At 35.0% G+C, this 20,473-nt stretch overlaps 1 protein-coding gene across 3 annotated transcripts in view; it reads left to right on the top strand.

Moving 5' to 3' along the window:
• Positions 1–20,473, top strand: part of LOC125668610 (RB1-inducible coiled-coil protein 1-like) — a 35,461-nt gene that overhangs the window by 8,416 nt on the left and 6,572 nt on the right. For 2 of the 3 annotated variants that reach the window (XM_056161626.1, XM_048902905.2), the window contains 21 exons: positions 334–460; positions 626–707; positions 830–915; positions 1,116–1,231; positions 2,221–2,307; positions 4,339–4,453; positions 4,816–5,043; positions 5,258–5,442; positions 5,838–6,024; positions 6,130–6,211; positions 7,062–7,120; positions 7,199–7,299; positions 7,437–9,882; positions 11,803–11,922; positions 12,012–12,120; positions 12,228–12,321; positions 14,226–14,342; positions 15,896–15,935; positions 17,470–17,505; positions 17,748–17,795; positions 19,199–19,260. In XM_056161626.1, coding sequence (XP_056017601.1) covers positions 334–460; positions 626–707; positions 830–915; positions 1,116–1,231; positions 2,221–2,307; positions 4,339–4,453; positions 4,816–5,043; positions 5,258–5,442; positions 5,838–6,024; positions 6,130–6,211; positions 7,062–7,120; positions 7,199–7,299; positions 7,437–9,882; positions 11,803–11,922; positions 12,012–12,120; positions 12,228–12,321; positions 14,226–14,342; positions 15,896–15,935; positions 17,470–17,505; positions 17,748–17,795; positions 19,199–19,260 — 4,527 coding nt within the window. The remainder of the gene's footprint in view (positions 1–333; positions 461–625; positions 708–829; positions 916–1,115; positions 1,232–2,220; positions 2,308–4,338; positions 4,454–4,815; positions 5,044–5,257; positions 5,443–5,837; positions 6,025–6,129; positions 6,212–7,061; positions 7,121–7,198; positions 7,300–7,436; positions 9,883–11,802; positions 11,923–12,011; positions 12,121–12,227; positions 12,322–14,225; positions 14,343–15,895; positions 15,936–17,469; positions 17,506–17,747; positions 17,796–19,198; positions 19,261–20,473) is intronic. The other variant, XM_056161627.1, reaches the window with a different exon arrangement.

Below are 20,473 nucleotides of genomic sequence, written 5' to 3'. Positions count from 1 at the left end.
ATACCTATAGATTTTTTGGTCATGAGGTCAAAGGTCAAGGTTACAGCACTAAGTTTACTACACTAAGAGCTGTTATGTTTTACACGAATGTAGTTGATCCTGCGGTCAGATCTTGGAAAGGAACAAAATCACATATCTCAGACAAACATGAATGAATTCTGTGTCATTAGCACTAGTACATGTAATACATAAATTAAGATTGGTGGGACCCTTTTCTGACTGAATCAGTTTTCTAGTTAATATATATATATGCACATAGAAGAGTGTAACTCGGGTAAACCTGTTTTGGCATCTTTTCATACATACTTGAACCAAGCTCAATTGTGCTTCCAGTGTGGCAAATTTACAGAGAGTGATTAGCCAAGCATGTCGTATATCAGAGGAGAAGCAGGTACTACTGATCAGTGGGGGAGAGAGTCTGGACCCGAGCATGCAGGTCCACAAGTACCATTCAGGGACTGTAAGTATTTCAATACCTGTGATAAGGTAGCTCCAAGTAGCATTCTGAAGAAAAACATGGACTGCAATTTTAATCTTAGCTTATTCAAAGATTTCTAATTTTGCTTATATCTCAGATAGATCTAGTGAAATTTCATGAAATTAACAGTAAAATTTAAATTTTCAGGACACAAATCCAATTTACCTGTTCAGCAAAATGGCAATAGAGGCAGCTAACCCTCCATATCCTAGTGTGCACTATGGTATAGGTAAGTCTAAGTGCTAGGCATTGCTGATGACAAAATCACAAGACAGAATGGTTAAATATCATAGCTTGTGGAAAATCGGACACTTCTAAACCATTTGCCATAATGTTTTTATTATACTCCAGACGTGGATATTCCTAGTCAAGTTGAAGGTTCACTCCTTCTGCCCCCAACGTTTGGAACTGTTGTGGCCAGGTCTCAACTGGCTATAGTAAGTAATTTTAGATCAAACTAACACCAAATTTAGATGAGTTACATAGCCATATAATTTGGAAAGTTAAAAACTGAAAACATAGCTTTTCATTATAATGAACATTATAATTAGCGTAACTTTTCATCATAATATAACCATTTCTAATCAGATATAGTTGTATATGCACTGAGAAATTATTCATTCCTGTTTTTTTCTAGCAAATTCATGAAGTTGATAGAGAGGAAGAGGAGGCTTGTGAGAAGCTGGTCCATGACCAACATCTACAACAGCAGGGCTGGGCTGCTGTTGTGGCAAACATGGAGGACATTACTAGGTAAATTATTCCAAGATATCATAGCTGGTAAACAGTATGTCCCAAATCCATCACACCTGACTGGCAAAAATACATAAAAGTCCATGCTATACATAGAAAATATTACATGCTAAAATACATATTGTATTTCATATCTGACTGAGTGGCTCCATATCATATGAATTTTAGCATGTAATATTCTATTTATCATATACTGCATTTTTATATACTTATAAATAAATCTTGTATACATGCAGTAGAGTGTTTTTGAGGGGGGTGGGTAATCTGATATAGGGTTTGAGGGCTGATTTTACATGTAGCCTACGTTGCCTACCTTAATAACTGGTTAATACTTTAATACATTTATTTACTATAATGATAAAAACTTGAATAACAACAGTAAAAACTTAATTTGATACATGCATTGGTTAACTATATTAAAAACGTTGATATTATTTATATTGTTTTACTACAGTAAACACCTTGATACATTGATTTACCATGTAAAATGTTGATACACAGATTATTACAAGCGAAGATGCAATTTCCAGACTGATATGCATTTTTGTAGTCGGTCTGATACGTGATATGGATTTTCAGACCAGCTATCAATATTGACTATTGTGACGTCACCCATATCACGCTGTGCAAAATCTGCATATTCATTACCAAGTATATGATAAAGTATCATATTTTTAATTGTCCATTGTGTGGTTGAAAACTCTATATGTAAATTGAATGAAATGTATCCACAATGGTAAGAAATGATTTTTGGATGATATCTCAAACACCATTTGGAATTCATTAGTGAAATTTCACTCAAAGAATATCTATTCCAAAAGGATGACCTCTATAATGATATAAATAGTAAGTCTGTTTATTATTCCATTGCACTGAACCAGGAGGGAATATAGCAATGTAATGCAACACAGAAAAATGAGGTGTATGCTTTTACAACACTTTTATGCTGTTGTTGATTGGTTTGATGTAGAGTTCTCTTTGCTTGGCAGTGCCCTGAAAAACAGATCGGATGTATTCTCAGAAGCCTACACCAGTTACATGTTGTATCGTGAGGATTACATAACAACTCTCTCCAGGTCAGTAGAAGTTTCTGTTCTTATTTGTTAGTTTGTCCACAATAAGTACCCGACAGCAGACTGCTCATTTCAGTAAAATCTTATGTAGAAAGGAAGGCATTTGGTCAAGGAAAATTGATTAGATTTAAAGGTCAAGGAAAACTTGATTAGATTTTAAAGGGTATCTTAACAATATATAATACAATTAATCAGTTTGTATCAAATAATTTGGTTTGGTTAGTTCAGTACATCAGCTTGGTTAGCTCAGCATTAAGAGTACATATTAAAGCAGGGGTCAAAGGTTCAATATCCCTGTACAGCTATGATATCATTTTTATGTAAACTGGATGGTGGGTTGAGCTATTTTCTTTACCAGGTGCTCTCTAAGTTTCCTTATTCATTCCAAACTGTATTGATTAGATGGTACACTCTGCTGACTTATCATGTAAAAGTGATCATTTCAGTCAGTGAATGCTAGGGAGTAGAGGCACACAATGCTTGTATCAGTGTATTGATCCTAAAGTTCCACAATAGATGTATTAATGGTAATAAAAATTATTTTCTACTGTTTTGAAACAAGTTAGTATTCCTTAAGTGATATACTTTTGAAAATGTGATTAAAGGGGCAGAAAATAGTCAGTATCACATATACTTCTTTAAATTTCTCAAGGTTTGTGTTTACAACAAATCTGTAATTTTCATCCTTCAAATAAATGTCAATATTGAATAATGATTTTTGTCTCGGTTTATTTTATTTTTGTATGTTATTATTAAAGGACACAACGCATGTTTCTAAACTTTTTCATTTTTTCAACAAAATTAACTCTTTTTATGCCTAAAACTACTTTAAATGTGTTTTAAATGAAATATTTTGCGTAGTTTTCGAGTTTGAAAGCGATGAAATTCAAATCTTGCGATATGGATATTTTCTTTCGCTAGTTTACGCGCCATTTTGTGTGACGTCATATGCGCCCTCGGGTTTGAAAACATCTATTAGCCATTTCCTTATTGAACTCGTAGCATCTTGAGTGCGCCGTGCTCCCACTTCGTACTTCCTAAAGACGTGCAGATCACAATTCAAAAATAGTAATAAGATTGCTTTATCAAAATAAAATAATGTGATTACCACTTTAAATTTGAATATTTTTATTGATTTGTGTGTGTGTTGTCTTTTTCTTTCTTTCCGAAATGCACGCGTGACAATAACTTGGCGTAGGGCCTAGTTGTCAACAATTTAACGTATCATAATTTGTCTAATCCAAAAATAAATAATGATTGCACTGTTTATTTTAGAAAAACAGCGCCAATTACAGATGTATAAAGGAATAACATCCCCAAACAGTTTGTAGACAGCGACCCATATAAACATTATTTACTCACAATTTTACCGATTTCATACACGCTTTACTCGCTATATTTGGGTATTTACATCGTTATATGTGTGCACTGGTGGCGAACACATATAAAACTCGGACAATTTATCAACATCGATTTAAATGTTGCCCATGGTAAATTAATTAGGCCCCTAAAAGTTTTTAATAATATCTCGCAGTACTTTCACAATCCGAAGGGCGCATGTGACGTCAATGTACCACGTGACTACCTACCTAATTAACTTGACTTTTTGAAATCGGGGCTTAGATTTAAGTCTGTATTGTGGTTAATTATCGCAAAATTTCGGCGAACGAACTATTACAATTAATTACTATAAGCATAAAGAAGACAAAATGCATGTAGTATTGTATACTTTGAAAACATGAAATATGTCCTTTAAGTATATAATGAACACAATGATACATACCTACAGCCTATGATCAGTCCTCCAGCTACTAGTTGGGTTTTGGTTTGATATGGGATGTGTCAGTGTGATAGAGAATAGGGTATCTATTATGCTCTATATAGTGAGATACACAGTACTTTAGCTTACCAATTGCTTGTGCTTCAAGTACACATGTAAAGTTTGCTGATGAAGAAGTATATTTTTTATGTAAGAGCTTTGTCTCATTTGTCTTGTACTCATCAAATATTCATGACACCTTGTTTTTGTTTCAGTGTGGCATCTTCGGTAGATCTCCTTTCAAAAATACCAGTTTTACCCTGTCTTCTGTATCCTGTGGAGGAAGTTTCCTTGTCAAATAAAAACTTGTTTGATTGGATAACTACACAGGTAAAAATTTTAAGTCCTACACCATGAATCAGCAATGCATCTGGATTCTTAACCAGTAATACAATTGAAATACTACATACAAATGAAAAAAAAACCACCTAGATTTAGCATCAATATTTGTTAAGACAGTTTTATGGAGTTACAGTATCATAAAAGATGATTGCATGATCAGAACTTGCTAGAAAGTTGTATGCAAATTATAATAATCTATTATACATATATATATGGTATTGTTTGTTTTGTGAAAATACTATGATTGTGAAAATTAATAAAAACAGTAAAATAAAAAAATTGTATGCAAATTCTATAGGCCTTAGTATGATATGCCAGTTTGTATTTATGTGATTATTTTGTTTTAAAAGGATCCCAAGCACAGCTTACACGACATGGTACACCAGTGTTTGAAAGCCACAGAACAGTTAAATCAGCTGATACTGGATAACCTTATGTTGGAAGTTGAAGACACCTTCAAACAGGTGGACAACCCCTGCATGAAGGAGGTCAAGGGCATTGAGGATAGGTTGTATGGCTTGGACCAGATATTGAATGGAGCCAGGAAAATTGTACAAGAACAAAGTGATCTGGCACAGGTCAGCAAAAAGTGTCTTAATACACACGGAAATGTTTACTTTAAATGATGTTGGATCTCGATAAATTATGTACCAATAAACAGAACCCAATGTTATTTCGCTATCACGCTGTAGTGAATTCATATTTACCATAAAGTAATGAATCTAGTATCAATGGATCTTGTGAAAAAAAATGGAGCAAAGCACTTACATTGATTATTTCTTTACTGTGCAGGCATTATACCAGAATCAGACACGGGTCAGCAAGCTAAGGGACACCTCCATCCTCCCTGATCTGTGTAACAGTCACAAAAAACAGTTAGTGGTGATGGTCAACAACCACAAAAAGCTTCAGGAAACCAAGAAAAAGTGTAAAATGGCCAAAGAAGAGCTGTCAGTGAATCTTCACACCAGACTGAGGTAATGTTGAAGATGAAATCTGTAAGTTATTTTGATAGATTACTGCAGTCTGTTTGCATGATAACCAAAGGACTGTTATTTGGGCCTAATTTCAAGTACTTTGGCTCGTAAAATTCGCCTGCAATAAATGAAAAAACAATAGAAGGTAAAATGTTTCTTTTTTTATGTCACTTGAAGAGAAATGGATAAAATCTTGTCTTGAATATTATTATGCATAAGAATTGAAGTTTGAAAAAAAAAAAATCTTCCAAGATTTCACATGAATTTTCATGTAAAACTCTGTTGCTCAATATGGAATACATGTATCATGTTCTAACATTATTATTTGATAAAATACAGACATCTAGTTACTAAATTTCTTTAATGCAATAACTTTAACACCCATATGTTGGTAGATGGGTGATGCTGGTGGAAAAGCGGATCTGTGATGTGGATGGGAAGCTGATGATTTACCACGATAATTTGAAACGACTTAGAAAGAGGTTAGACATTCTGAAGCAAATCCACAATGCCCCACAGATGTATGCCAAACTAGTGGTAGAGGTGGTCCGAAGAAGGAAGTTCTCTACTCAGTTCTTAAAGGTGACTTGATACACATCTTTGGTATAACTGTATATTGTTTTGTTTGTGATATTAAGTGACAAATGATGAAATACATATTATTTGTTTTCTAATCCATGATTTTAGTGGGCATCACATTTAGCTGTGGAATCGCAACATGTACATGAAGATGAAGTAAAGAGAAGGGAAGCATTCCAAAGAGAAGTTGGTATGTATAACACAATTTCATTGCAATACACATGTAACTGAGAAATTTAGAAGATGTTCATTGTACTAGTGTTTTTGAGATTATACCAACAGTGTATTTATGCCCCCTTCAAAGAAAGGGGCATAAGAAGGGGGCATAAGCTGGTACATCTGTCGGTCGATATGCTGATCGGAAGGGATTATGTTGTTTGACCATTTACCATAGAGCCTTTTGTCCAATGGCCATCACACTTCCCGACTGGTACATGACCGCTATTGATTTTCAGGTTTAAGGTTTTCTAATAACACCAGTCACACTAAGAATTTTTAGCCATACAGTAAAACATGCTGATAATGAATTCTCACTTACTTGTTCCCTCTCACTTATTTGTTCCCCCTCACTTATTTGTTCCCTCTCACTGTTCCCCCCTCACTGTTCCCCCTCACTTATTTGTTCCCTCTCACTGTTCCCCCTCACTTATTTGTTCCCTCTCACTGTTCCCCCCTCACTGTTCCCCCTCACTTATTTGTTCCCCTCACTGTTCCCCCCTCACTGTTCCCCCTCACTTATTTGTTCCCCTCACTGTTCCCCCTCACTTATTTGTTCCCCCTCACTTATTTGTTCCCTCTCACTTATTTGTTCCCCTCACTTATTTGTTCCCCCATGAGAGGAAAATAATGAAAATTTTATTGGATATAATTAAAAGTTTGGTTATTACGAACTGTTTTTCACTGGCTGGATGTTCGCTATGACTATGTTTTGTTGTATGTTTGGAGACTTGTTGTATGTTTGGAGATATGGGCAAAGCTTGCATCCGTTTTCTTTAGTTGGTTTGAAGTGAATGATAAGTAATGGCTTTATTTTATTGTAGGCAACCATTTTCTTCAGTCACTTTTCAATGGACTGGAAGATTCTCCTTCATCTTTTGCTGTAAGTTGTGAAACTATTTTCTGGAATTGACTTCATATTTCTAATATCAAAATTAATGCCATCTTAACTTTTCTGCAGACTGAGAAACCAAAAGTATTTGATCAACACCTGCCCCCAATTACACCAGATGATGTGACCATGCTCAGAAATGAGGTTCCAGAACTTGCCAATGATCTACAGTGAGTCATATGCTTTTGAATGAAAAAAGATTACCAGCAACTGGGAGGGGACATGTATTTATACTTGCTGAGAATCGTTACACACCTTAAAGAACTGTTACATTACTTCACGAAATATTATTTTCATTGCTTTACAGGGTTCCTTTGGATGTGTCATTTTTGATGAAGGATGTGTTTTTTGAAAGGTCACTGTTTAAGTTTGATGAGGCATCTGGTCAGAAAATGGCTACCTCAGACATTGAGATAATCGACAACTGTGATGAAGAAACCTTTTTGACAACAGATCAAAGTCTTTCATTAGAGCATCAAGTTGCTAGCAGTGAGATGGATCCAAATCTGTTGTTACAGATTCAGAAAGAAAGTTGTGCAGACAAACCTGAACTTTTAATGCCAAGAAGTCTTTCAGAAGAATTGACAAAACAAATGAGAATTTGCAGTAAAGACAAAATACCAAGTGTTGCAAGTGTAGATAATTTTACCAAAACTTATCCAAGGGATAGTGCAATAAAATTTGAAACTGATGATAGTGCCAAAAAGTCTATGTGTCATGTGGAAGCAACCAGTGAGTCCTTCGGAACTTCAACCTCCTCAGGAGAACATTTAAAATCTACAGAGAGTGAATTGTCTGAACAAGAGAAAACGTCCGAAAGTGCTCCTTCTGGGAAGAAGCGAGTGAGGAGACAGACAGACCAAGAGATGGAGACATCACAGGAATTCACTACAGCAGATTTCTACATTGAGGATTCTATGCCCTCCTCAATAGCAGACTCTCCACCGAGTAAAGGAGACAAACAAAAAGCAAGACCATTACTCCCAGAGGAGGAAGTGAAAATTTTGGAGGTCAGACTTCAAGCTTTGACTTGTGAGCTAGAGGAGTCTAGAGGTAAACTTGAAAAACTTGTGAATTTATCACAAGAGACATTGAGGCTGAAATCTGACTTGTTGGATTTGCATACATGTGTTAAAGAAAATAAAAATGTTGTGTCATCTGAGATGACAAATACACAAACCACCTTGCTGAAGGCTATTACAGAAAGTCTTCTTTCAATTCAACAGAATTTTGACAAAGCTAAGAGAGAGCTAGAGGAGGAGAAAGAAAAATGTTTGGAAAAAGAGGAAATAATTGCTCAGTTTCATGAAAAGGAAACACTGTTTCAGAAGAAGCTCTCTGAAAATGAGTCTGAAGTTTCAAACCTACATAATACTATTGAAGGATTAAAACAAAATTTGATAGACTTGGAAAATGAAAAAGTAAAAGAAAAGGAAACTATCGAAAAAGAAAAGGAGAAATTGATAGAAAAGCATAAAAATGAGATTGAAGAAATCAACAAAGAAAACTCACTTGAACTGGAAGTTGAGCTGGATAAACTAAGGTCAGAGTTTCAGGAACAGATTTCAGAATTGGAAAACAATGTACATGAACATGAAGCTGTTCAAGCCAAACTTAATGAAAAAATCACCAGTCTGTCAACAGAGAAGAGCAGAGAGGAAGAAAAGTTATTTTCTCAATTCCAACAGGAAAAAAATGACATCACAAAGATACTCCAGGCTGAGTATGAAGAGAAATTGAAAAAGGAAATGCTGGAATGTAGAACATCTCTGGATGCTAAACACAAAGAAGAGACCAAGGCAATGCAAAAATTGCACAATGATGCACTGGACACTATGATAAAGGATCAGAAAGAATTGTTAACAAAGGAGAAGGATGATGAACTTGAAAAACTCTCTGAGCAATTGAATTCAGAATTTGAAAAGTCATACCAAGTATTGAAAGAAACTATTGAGGAAGATCATAAAAAAGCTTTGATAGATTTCATGTCTCAAAGTGAACAAAAATACAAGGAGGAAAAACTTCATAATGAAGGAATATTTGAAAAACAAATTGATGAACTTCAACAAAAGCTGAATATATTTACAGAGAAAAAGTATTACCATAAGGAGTCACAGACAACTTGCAAGGAAAGCGCACAGCAAGAAGTCCAAACAGATATACTAGATACAACCCAAACAGCGATACAAACAGACCAGTGGCGAGGAGTAGAGGTCAAAACACAGACTGAAACTACGCTTGTGATGCAACGGGAGGCTCAGACAAGCCTATCTCTGACTATTGGAATGGAAGTAGATACACAGACAGAAATGGCAGCAGTTGTACAGCAAGAGGCCCAAACCAACTTATCCATGCAGGATGGGAGAGAGAGAAACACCCAGACAGATAACCCAGTGATCGTTCAGCAAGAAATACAAACAATCCTTTGTATGAATGTAGAGGAAATGGACACAGAAACACAGACTGAAATTACAGAACAAATCCCTCAAGGAATACAAACAAGCTTGTCTCTGGAGAAAACTTGTGAGGTGTCAGAAATGGAGACTCAGACAGACAGTAGACAAGTCATACAGCAAGAGATTCAGACATCTTATGAAGTAACAAACAAAGGAACAGAGCAAAATGAAGAAAAGGTTATTCAGGAGAAGGAGATTCAAACCAATGCAGGTGACAATGAGACAGCTATCAGCACTCAGGAACACAGAAACCAGATGGCATTTTTGGAAGTAAGACTTACAGCTGAAAAAGACAAGGTAGGCTCTTCCAAATATCATGCATTGAAATTGTATTGTATTGTAATATGAGACTGTCTTTGGTAAAACCAGGTAGACAGTCACTCTATAAATCAATTGTAAGGGGGGAGAATTCTTGTCTGTACTTGCATTTAAAAGAATATATAAGGAAACTCTATTCTGTATGACAACATTCATGATAGGAGAAAATCATTACAGTTCCTACAGGAACCAAAAAAGTTATGTGACCTGATATTTTATGTGCCACCTATATTGTATATAGGCAGTGTCCGACTTTTAATGGAAAGCCTCTTATAAAAATGTATGTACGAAGTATGTATGCCATGCAGAAATTCAAAGTGATATACAGGTGACTCTCAATGGCTCAAACTTTGATCTCTCAAAGTTCTTGACCTCTTTATGTGAATTGACACTCCCAATTTGTTTCCTCTATATAACTAAGCAAATTTTTTGTTGATCTCTTGAACTTTTAATCTCTTGATGTGAAATTTGGGTCCTATAAAACATATTTCTTGTTTTTCACTCTTGATATCTTGAAGTGGTGGTAGCATCATGAATCAAACATCATTGTGTCCACTTGGACCTTACCTGAAAAATGGGGAATTTCTGGGGCTAGTATGGCCAAGTTTACATAGGGGACACAACACCTGAACACTTGTGCATCTTTATGTGGTAGATATTGTCAGTTTTAATGTCACATCGGTGTTTCTTTTCAGGGGTAGATACATGTAATTGTTGTGTCGCCTGCGTTACGCAGTGGCGACATATAGGGATCACTATCCGTCGTCCTGCGTCGTCGTCTGGCGTCGTCGTCACAAAAAATTTCTGTCACAGTTTTCTCAAGAACCACATGGGGCAACTCCCTGATATTTGGCACAGAGCATCACTGTGGCCAACTGTATTGTGTAAGACATTTTCGAATCTGTCGCTTATCAACTTCCTGTTTGCTGGGACTTAGAATTTTTTACAGCAAAAAAATTTCTGTCACAGTTTTCTCAAGAACCACATGGGGCAACTCCCTGATATTTGGCACAGAGCATCAGTGTGGCCAACTGTATTGTGTAAGACATTTTCGAATCTGTCGCTTATCAACTTCCTGTTTGCCGGGACTTAGAATTTTTTACAGCAAAAAAAATTCTGTCACAGTTTTCTCAAGAACCACATGGGTCAACTTCCTGATATTTGGCACAGAGCATCAGTGTGGCCAACTGTATTGTGTAAGACATTTTCGAATCTGTCGCTTATCAACTTCCTGTTTGCCGGGACTTAGAATTTTTTACAGCAAAAAAATTTCTGTCACAGTTTTCTCAAGAACCACATGGGGCAACTCCCTGATATTTGGCACAGAGCATCAGTGTGGCCAACTGTATTGTGTAAGACATTTTCGAATCTGTCGCTTATCAACTTCCTGTTTAGTGACAAAAACCATTTCAATAATTTACTTTTTCAACATTATACGTGATATATTACATATAGAATGAACTAGCAGGCGACACATGTCTTCCGGGGAAGACTTAATACTGCGTTTAGTTTTAACGATGACTGGATAGTGGTATTAAAGGTTTATTTTCACTTGACAATGAGACAGCAATTTTCAGAAAATAATTTCAAGACATGCCATTGAATATTCTCATCCTTGGATTCTGTAAATATACACTTCCAGTTACTTTAAAATCTAACCATAAATGTCGGACCTTTAATTTCTGGATTTAATCACCTTTGAACTCTTGATCTCTCAAAGTTTTACCAAGGTTCCTTGAACTTCAAGTTATCTCGAGTCACATGTATTGTCTGAGGATGTTATTTTAATTGAGAATCTAAACTTTCTTGGCAGTTTTGTCAGTTGGGCATTAATTAAATCTTAAAATGTAAGCTAAGTGTAGACACATTGCATTATTTGAACACTTTTTTCCCCTACAGGCTCTGATAGAAATGAAGCAAAAGTGTGAAAGAGATATTTCAGAGATAATCAGCAAGCTGGAAAAAGAAAAGTCAGATTCCCTGACTGCCATCCATAACAGTTTACAAGCTGAAAAACAGGTTAAGAATTTATAAGTAAATGATCACAGAATGTTTTGTTGTCAGGAAGGAATTCTTGTTTGTAACTAATACTTCTTTGTAAATTACAGGTAGCCTTTAATGCAGCTGTGATAAAACTGGCTCAAGAGAAAGACAAAGTTATAGAGAATCTTAGAGCAAAGGAAAAAGACATGCTAGAACAACAGTCTTCTGATCAAGGTACACATACATGTGCTTGATAGTTACAATATTTTGTGTAGGCCTTAAAGGTTTTGAATTGATGAATTTAAGATAGTTAAATTGTTAATCATTGTAATATTTTGTAGAAACTATTCTGAAGCTGAATGAAGAGAGAAGTAAATTGGAAGACATCAAAGCAAGAGCAATGTCTCGTCTCACTGATAAGGACAGGGAATTCAGGTAACGCTTTTACAGTCTTTCTTTTGCTCTAAAATGTGTACTGCAAGAGCAAATGATAGGCATCAGGAAATGTACCAGTTTAGCTCACCTGAGCTAAAAGCTCAAGTGAGCTTTCTGATTACTTTTTTTTTCTGGCTGTCTGTAAACTTTTAACATTTTCAACCTCTTCTCCAGAAGCACTGGGCTAATTTTAGCCAAACTTGTCACAAAGCATGCTAGGGTAAATAGGATTCAAGTTCAAATGAAATGCTACAACCCTTTTTGAAGTGGAAATAATTAAGAATGATTAAAAATTGTGGTTGTTTTTTTTTTTTTTTAAATCTTCTCAAGAATTTCAATCAAACTTAACACAAATCTTACCTGGGTAAAGGTGATTCAAGTTTGTTCATATGAAGGGCAATGCTCCCTTCAAAGAGGAGAAAATCAAGAAAAGGCAAAAACAGGGTGGGATAATTTAAAAATCTTCTCAAGATCCACTATGCCAGAAAAGTTGAAATTGACACGAATCTGACGTAGTGTAGATTCAAGTTTGTTCAAATCCAAGAGCCACAATAAATATCAACATTTTATATTGGGATATATAGAGGAAAAATCTTCCTTCTCAAGAACAAGAGGGTCATGATTACTCATATTAATATGCGAGCATCCCCAGGTAATGTAGATTCAAGTTTGTTCAAAAAGTGGTCCTTGGGGCCTCAATTGGGAAGTTTTACATGGCAATGTATATGGAACAAAAAATCTTCTCAAGAACAACAGGGCCATGATTAGTCATATTTCAAAATATGCAAGTTGTGTAAATTGACAAATTGAAAGTTTGTTCAATTCAGGGTCCCCAGAGGTAGGGTGCCCGGGGCCACAATAGGAGATTGAAGTTATATATGGAAATTTACAGGAAATTACAACAAATTCTTTTGAAGATTAGCAGGGCCACACTATATCATATCAAATGATTCTAAGTTATTGTAGATCTTTATTGCAAATTTTATCCCCCCCCCCCTCCCCCCTCCCCGTGATCAGAGTTGAATGTGTGTGTTATTGTTTTTGGTCCAGTCAAACTGAAACACAAACCTTGCTCATAACTTTTGAATGATACATGTTTCTTGTATGCATTTTTTATGACAAGGCCATTCTTTTGGTACCCAAATTTTGGACCTTGTAACCATGACCTTGGATTATAACTTACTTTTAAGAAAATTTAAGGTAGGGCGTTCATATTTTGTATTTATATTCCTTATGGCAAGACCTTACATTTCATCCCATGTTTTGTGACTTTGTTTCATGGTCATGTCATGACCCTTTAGGATTAGGTTGGGGGCCAAAATATTAGGGTCAAAATTTTTCATGGGAATAAAGATAGCAACTATTCTTTTAAAAATCCCAACAGCTTAACAACAGCAGGTCCAAGGGGACTCAGGTGAGTGAATTGTTTTTTATTTTAAAAAAAGTAATCGTAAACCTAAGTAACATTCAACTCGGGATATATTGTTATACACTCTTCTTCCTAGATGCATCATCTGACAATGGTTGAACATAGACTCCCAGTATGCCATAATTTCACAACATTTAGTCCTTCAATTATGAAATGAGGTCATTGTGACCTACATTTAGTTGCAACTTACCCTTATTTGATGATTTGTTGATTCTAAGCTTCATGATGTGCAAAATATGACTGGGGGGTGAAAAGGCTATTTAGATGGGCTTGATGAAAAAAAAAAAATCGGAGAGGGCTACATTATTGCAGCTACTGCAAGACCAATCATGGATGATGAGTAATAGATATAAACCTACAAGAAAAATGTAATGCAAATACTGCTGTCCTATGTAGATATATTGTAGATTATCGAAGTGTATGTAATTAATCCTAAATTTAGATGGTAGAAATTATCCCAGTTTTTCTTTTTCAGTGCTGCGAAGCGTCAGTTAGAAGATGAGCTAGCCATGATACGTCAACAGCTCTCTCAGTATCAGTCCCAACTACAAGTCATGTCAGCTGTCTCAGTACCTTCAATCATGGGTATCAGGTATGTTGTGGCTATGATCATACAATATACATGTACTGGGCAACTTTACTCTATCCCAAGCCATTTTTGTCTACCATGTTCATGATTAAAAAGATAAAAAATTTGGCCAAAATTTTAAAGTTTTAGATCATATTCTATTTTTTTTTCTTTGTTACATGTCAGCTTTGAAAGTCCAAATACAGTTAACCTGATAAGCTCTAAATTTGACATTAAAATATACCCCAGAAATAACATTTCAATCTCGTGATTTTTTTTATCCATAAAACATTCATAGCACATCAAACAATTCATAGCGTAATTTTTGGCAATAAAGTTGATACTTGTTTTCGCTTATTTGTTAGCCTCACTCAAGGAACCCATATAAGGCCTATGTTTTTAAAAAATGCATCTGAAGAAATAACTTTTTAAGACCATCTGTAGTGAATAGTAAGCCTAATCAAGAATAAAGTATAGGGAAAGAAAGATAACGCTGATATAAAACTCATGTTTTGGGAAACGAGCGGGTTCTAGATTTTACATGAATAAATGGGATCATTAATATATTATATACAAATTACTGAAAAGAAATGAAGCATAACAAACCATATAGTTACTTTCAATCAATTTTACTGGGCTTGCTGAAAATATAGCCAATACGTAAAAACAAACATGGCAGATGATAAACCGTAGGCTAAACAATTTGAATGTGCAATGCTTAAAGTTGGATTTGCAAAGTAGTAATTTCATTTACCATATCTTCATAAAGAATAACCTGTAGCTATGTTTTCCGGAACATCTGTTAAGATTTATATAGAGAATAACACATACCCATTTCCATATCACACCCTGTATTCAGTCCGAGACACCAATATTAGCCAGAGGGCCGAAGTGAATTATGTCACTATGACATAATTACATCACTGCACTTTGGCTCATGTGAGCTAAAAATGTTATATTTGCAACAGTTCATTGACATTTAACTGTGCAAATATTCAAACAAGTTTAGAGTTAATACATATGTTCCGTAATTTTCAGAAATAAGGTGGAGTATAGGGCGAAAGGCTTACTTTTAGCCATTTTCTGAGAAAAATCCTTAGGTTGGTCGATTCCGCAGATAGGGCGAAGACTTTCCAAGCTATTTCTAGCACTATTATGAGGTTGATACGGCATGGGTCATTTACATCTATGGTATTGTTGCAAGTTTTAGTTATATCAATTTATTACATACTTAGTAATAAATAATGTCAATGAACTGTTGCAAATATAACATTTTTAGCTCACATGAGCCAAGTGCAGTGATGTAATTATGTCATAGTGACATAATTCAAAGTAGAATTCAGTTGCGAAGTGTCTACATAGTGATAAATGGAAAGTTTTTAGCTTCAGTTATGTACCGTCATATGCACCATTGGGAATAATTCAGGTCAGTATTTTTAGTAAAAAAAATGACAAAACAGGGTGTCAGTGCCTGTAGCTCTGCAATAAGAATTTCTGTTTAATACTGTTTGAATGTTATATGTTTAATAATATTTGAATGTTATATGTTTAATAATGTTTGAATGTTATTTTTGTAGTCAGACAGATGAATTACCGCGGATTGTAACATTAGAAGATGTAAGTTTAAACATAATGATATGGTATTCTGTACAATCAGAGTTCTTGAAATTTCTTTTGAAGTGTCGGACATTTGGTCTGACACTATTAGAAATAGTGTCAGCCCAAACAAAATTTTGTCAGTCCAGATAAAAATGCATCGCTTTTGAGGTTTTCATAAATTTTATTTAAAATCGACTACATGTGTAATTGTATTCAATCTCCATCTCAGCCATAAGTTTATAAATTATCTTTTCATACCCTTTATCATCTTCCTTACACTCAGAATGAATCTTCCTCACTTTCACTATCAGTCACTTTCTTTCTCTATTTCTCTCTCACCCTCCACTTCTCTCTCATCCTCCATTTTTCTCTCTATCCTGTATATTCCTCACAACTTCTTTCTCATCTTCCTCTGCAATCATTGTAACTACTTTTTCTCTCACTTTTGCCCGGGTGTAGCTGGTCTTTCGTCAGATTCGACTTTGAGCAGATTGTGTCACCAAGCAGTAGGTAAAAACGCTGCAAACAAAAGTCATTGTCTCCCAGATTGCCAGGCGGAAGTACAATCGGTTTATCTTCTCCTCGTAGTTCCTCACAACTGATTCCTCAAGTTTACGTTTCAATTTGTTGCCGGATTTAGCATCGTTTTGAAAAAAATTTATGGGCCATTTTCCCCGGTAAAAAACGGACTTCGGTCCCGATCTTATATCGGCCATCAGGACCGACACTTAAGTAACTTGTGTCGGACATTTACTACTTTTATCGGATAATCCGACATTACCGACACTTTTCAAGAACTCTGACAATCAATGGCATTTTTGAGAAATGCAATATTTACTGAGCCTTTTGGGATGGGTAGCTGAAGCATTAGAAAGCTCTATCAATATTGTACTTCTCAGGTAACTAAAGCATTGACTTAAATATGTCAATAAATGTTGTCATATGATTGAATAAATGAAAACATATTGAACCAACTGATAGAGCCTACCTAGCGATATCTGGTCAGCTGTCTTTGTTTACAGCTGATTGCATGACTTAGTTGAGTGATTAGAGACAAATTATCATTGGACCAAAAAATAATAATCAATCATATCATTTTGGGAATTCCCAATTTATTTTCAGTCCAATATTGGAAATTTACCGATAACTTAAAGGCATGTGGAGGTGAACACAATGTTCATTTTTTCGAGGTTTTAATCTTAGCCATTGGAAAGCTTGGAATTATTCAGTCATATGATAAATGGATTTATCACCTACATGTGGTTATATCACCCATTTTATTAACTAAAGTTTTATCAAACACCTATTAAAAGTACTTCGTGTTGTTATATACAGGTAAACACATGTAACCTTGCATGAAGCTAAATACAAATGTATGTGATGTAGATGGAGGAAGAAATTCTAAAGTAATTAGTACAAATAGATCATCTACTGTATAGTGAATAATTTTGCCATTGGGCGGTTTTTTGGTGGGGTTTTTTTTTTGGCAGAAGATCATTGAACTGGTGTATTATTTACATGAATGAAAATTTTGGTACTTTTATTTTTTGAGAATTTTCCTTATCCACCAAAAGAGCCAAGATTACCAGCATGTCAAAATTACTCAATCTTTTCTAGATTTTATACAATATTTGAAATGGTGTATATGCTATGTACTTCATGTCAACTTTTTAAATCACTCTAAATATATATCCTCTACCTACAACAGGATCAGAAACAAATATCTACTTACTAGTTTCTCTTCCTTAATCAGAATTTGTCTATTTTTATCAAAGATATCAATTCTGAAATTAGAGATTAATTTTTAAAGTGGCATGATTGCATTTACAGGAGCTGAAGAACAAAACTGAAAAGATTATGGAACTACAACAGAAACTGGTAATTATGATTGCAGATTGGTTTTAATTAAGAAATAAATTTTGTTTTTGAGAATACATGAGGGCATGAACTGCAATACTTGATGTCATCAAACTTCATGAAGTGCTAGATGAAGTAGTACATACTGGTGTGAAGCGTTGCTGTTCACACCCTCGTGCATTTTCAAAAATAAAATTAATTGTTCATAGTTACATTTTACTTTACTCTCTGTCAGCATTCCCAGCCATTGAAATAGTCAAACTAGATTTATCAAGATTCACATGAACATTGTTCACATTCATGAGGAAATGGCTATCATTTCGATTGGTAAAGATATTAAGAGCAAAAACTATGACAGAATGTAAACAGTTTTACATACCATTATTTTTCAGGTTATTTCAATTTCAAAATTCATTCAGTTGTTATTAAACAAATATATTGTGCAAAGCAGTACCGTAAATATTGTAAACAATATATTGGTATAATCAAAATGTAACATTTCCCAACATAAGGCCACATCAAATCGATTCTCTGGTTCTCAGACACCGCCGCCTTGACACGAGTTTATTGCCGCCCCGGGAAAAAATCGCCACCACCTGTATTTGATCCGTCAAAATAAAATTCGTATTTTGGCGCCAAAATCGTAAAGCACCTTGCTGAATAAGATGTGCTGCTTAGTTGATGTAAACAATATGGTGACAGAAACAGTTCTTGTCAGCATTGAGATTATTAACTCTAAACAGATTGTTCCATGGACAATTATACCGGTAGACTCGTCCTTGACAGTTGATACGCTTTGCAAGAAATTTCTAGGCGGTGAATTTAAAGAAATTGAAACCTTGAAGGAACAAATTGATGAAAGCAAGGCCGAGTTGAAGTACTATATACATACTATTTTGTATTCACTTTATTTGCATAAAGATCTACAATATAAAAGCATGACATACATATAAAACAAGACAAGAAGCAGAATGAAATGAAGCTATACGGTGTTGAATACCATTTGTAAAACTCTTTCTTCACAACACAAAAAAAAAACCACGGACAGAAAATCCGTACCCATTTGTAAAACTCTTTCTTCACAACACAAAAAAAAAAACCACGGACAGAAAATCCGTACCCATTTGTGACATGGAGATAAACTGAAAAACTAAACCCCCTACCTACCTACCTACCCATTTTTTAAAAAAAACAATTGTCTGAGAACCAGAGAATCGATTTGATGTGGCCTAAATTAGAACATTTTGTAGACAAGTAGATGTATATGCATGCTCAAATTTTATCAGTGCACATAAATGCAACAAAACCATAGTGAAAAGTGCTAAAATATGATTACAAATAAGCAAGAAAAGATAGTGTTAACAGTATATGCTGTTATCAACACACCCGCACATAAATATATACACATTTATTTATTTGGATAGATGGAAATGTCCATGACCTCAAGTACTAGGAACATTGCTGAAGACAAAGTATCCATAACTAGGTCAGTATATACAAGTCAAAAGTACTAGATGTTGCAGTAGATTTTAAAAGGACTCTACAAAGATGGACATCCCCTAGCAACATGGATACATTTCTAAATGTGCTCCAGTGACCTTATCTTTTGATGTTGAAACTGAAAAAAAAAATCTTTAAGATAACATCCAAATCACTTAAAATCAAATTTCTCACTCAGTGACCTATGCCTTTCACTTACTGAAACACGAGGTCCATGGGCCTTAAATGGTCAGCTGAGCATGTACATTTTCTACTCTCTAGAAATCATTGTGTTGTCGGTGTGCTTTTTATACTTCTCCACTTTGATCTAGATGATCATAGATGCATTGTTATAACTATCATACACAATTGATAATTTAGAATTCTTTTATAGGTGACTAAATTTTACCATATCACAGTAAACTGAGATTTTTTAATCAAATTCTAAAAGGGCAAATGAATTTTTAGTTTTCAAAGAGGGCTCATGCATTGCTCATGTAAACAGCAAAAAAAATTGCCAGCTTGATGTCCAGGAGTAAAAGTTTTCTAAATTATATTGCATTTTCAACCCATGATCAACTAAACCCTACCCTGGGACCTGAACTTAGGAGTCATAAAGTTTACATTGCTCATTATAATCATACTGTTTGTCAGCTCGATGTTCAGTAGTAAAGATCTGCTTTTCCTGTATTAACTTTATCTTGGCAGACTTCTGCTGGTGGGTCAGTTTTATTATAGGGTGTGGAGCTAGGCTTCATTGGTGTTCCTCTACATAGAGTTTATCTGAAATCAGATTTAATTACTAGTCTAGTTATTGTAGGTGTTTAACTTACTCTTCCTGTGCAAGGCATTTCCTTGTTGCTAAGGAACAATTTAGCCAGTTTTAAAGTTGTACCAGATACCAAAGTATGTGAGAAAATCACTTATATTGCATCCGATGAAGACGACAACTTATATACTGCTTGTGTTGTTATGGGAGCAATGGCCAAAAGTTGAGAAAGACCACATTTCTGCTATTGATGCGGTTTGATTATCTTATGAAACTGACCTCGGAGACACTTTCCTTTTTATACGCCCGTCTTTAAACGGGATATGTTATGGTACAGTGATGTCTGTCTGTCTGTTCGGAGTTTTCTGTTTCTAATTTCATTTCTCTGTCACATATCAAGCTGAAACTTGCTATGTAGCTTCTTTGTGGATCCCTCTAGATCTTATTGCAA

Source organism: Ostrea edulis, chromosome 4 (assembly GCF_947568905.1).
Source record: "Ostrea edulis chromosome 4, xbOstEdul1.1, whole genome shotgun sequence".
NCBI lineage: Eukaryota > Metazoa > Mollusca > Bivalvia > Ostreida > Ostreidae > Ostrea > Ostrea edulis.
Note: the sequence above shows the minus strand (reverse complement) of the source record. Positions and strands in the feature narration are given on the sequence as shown.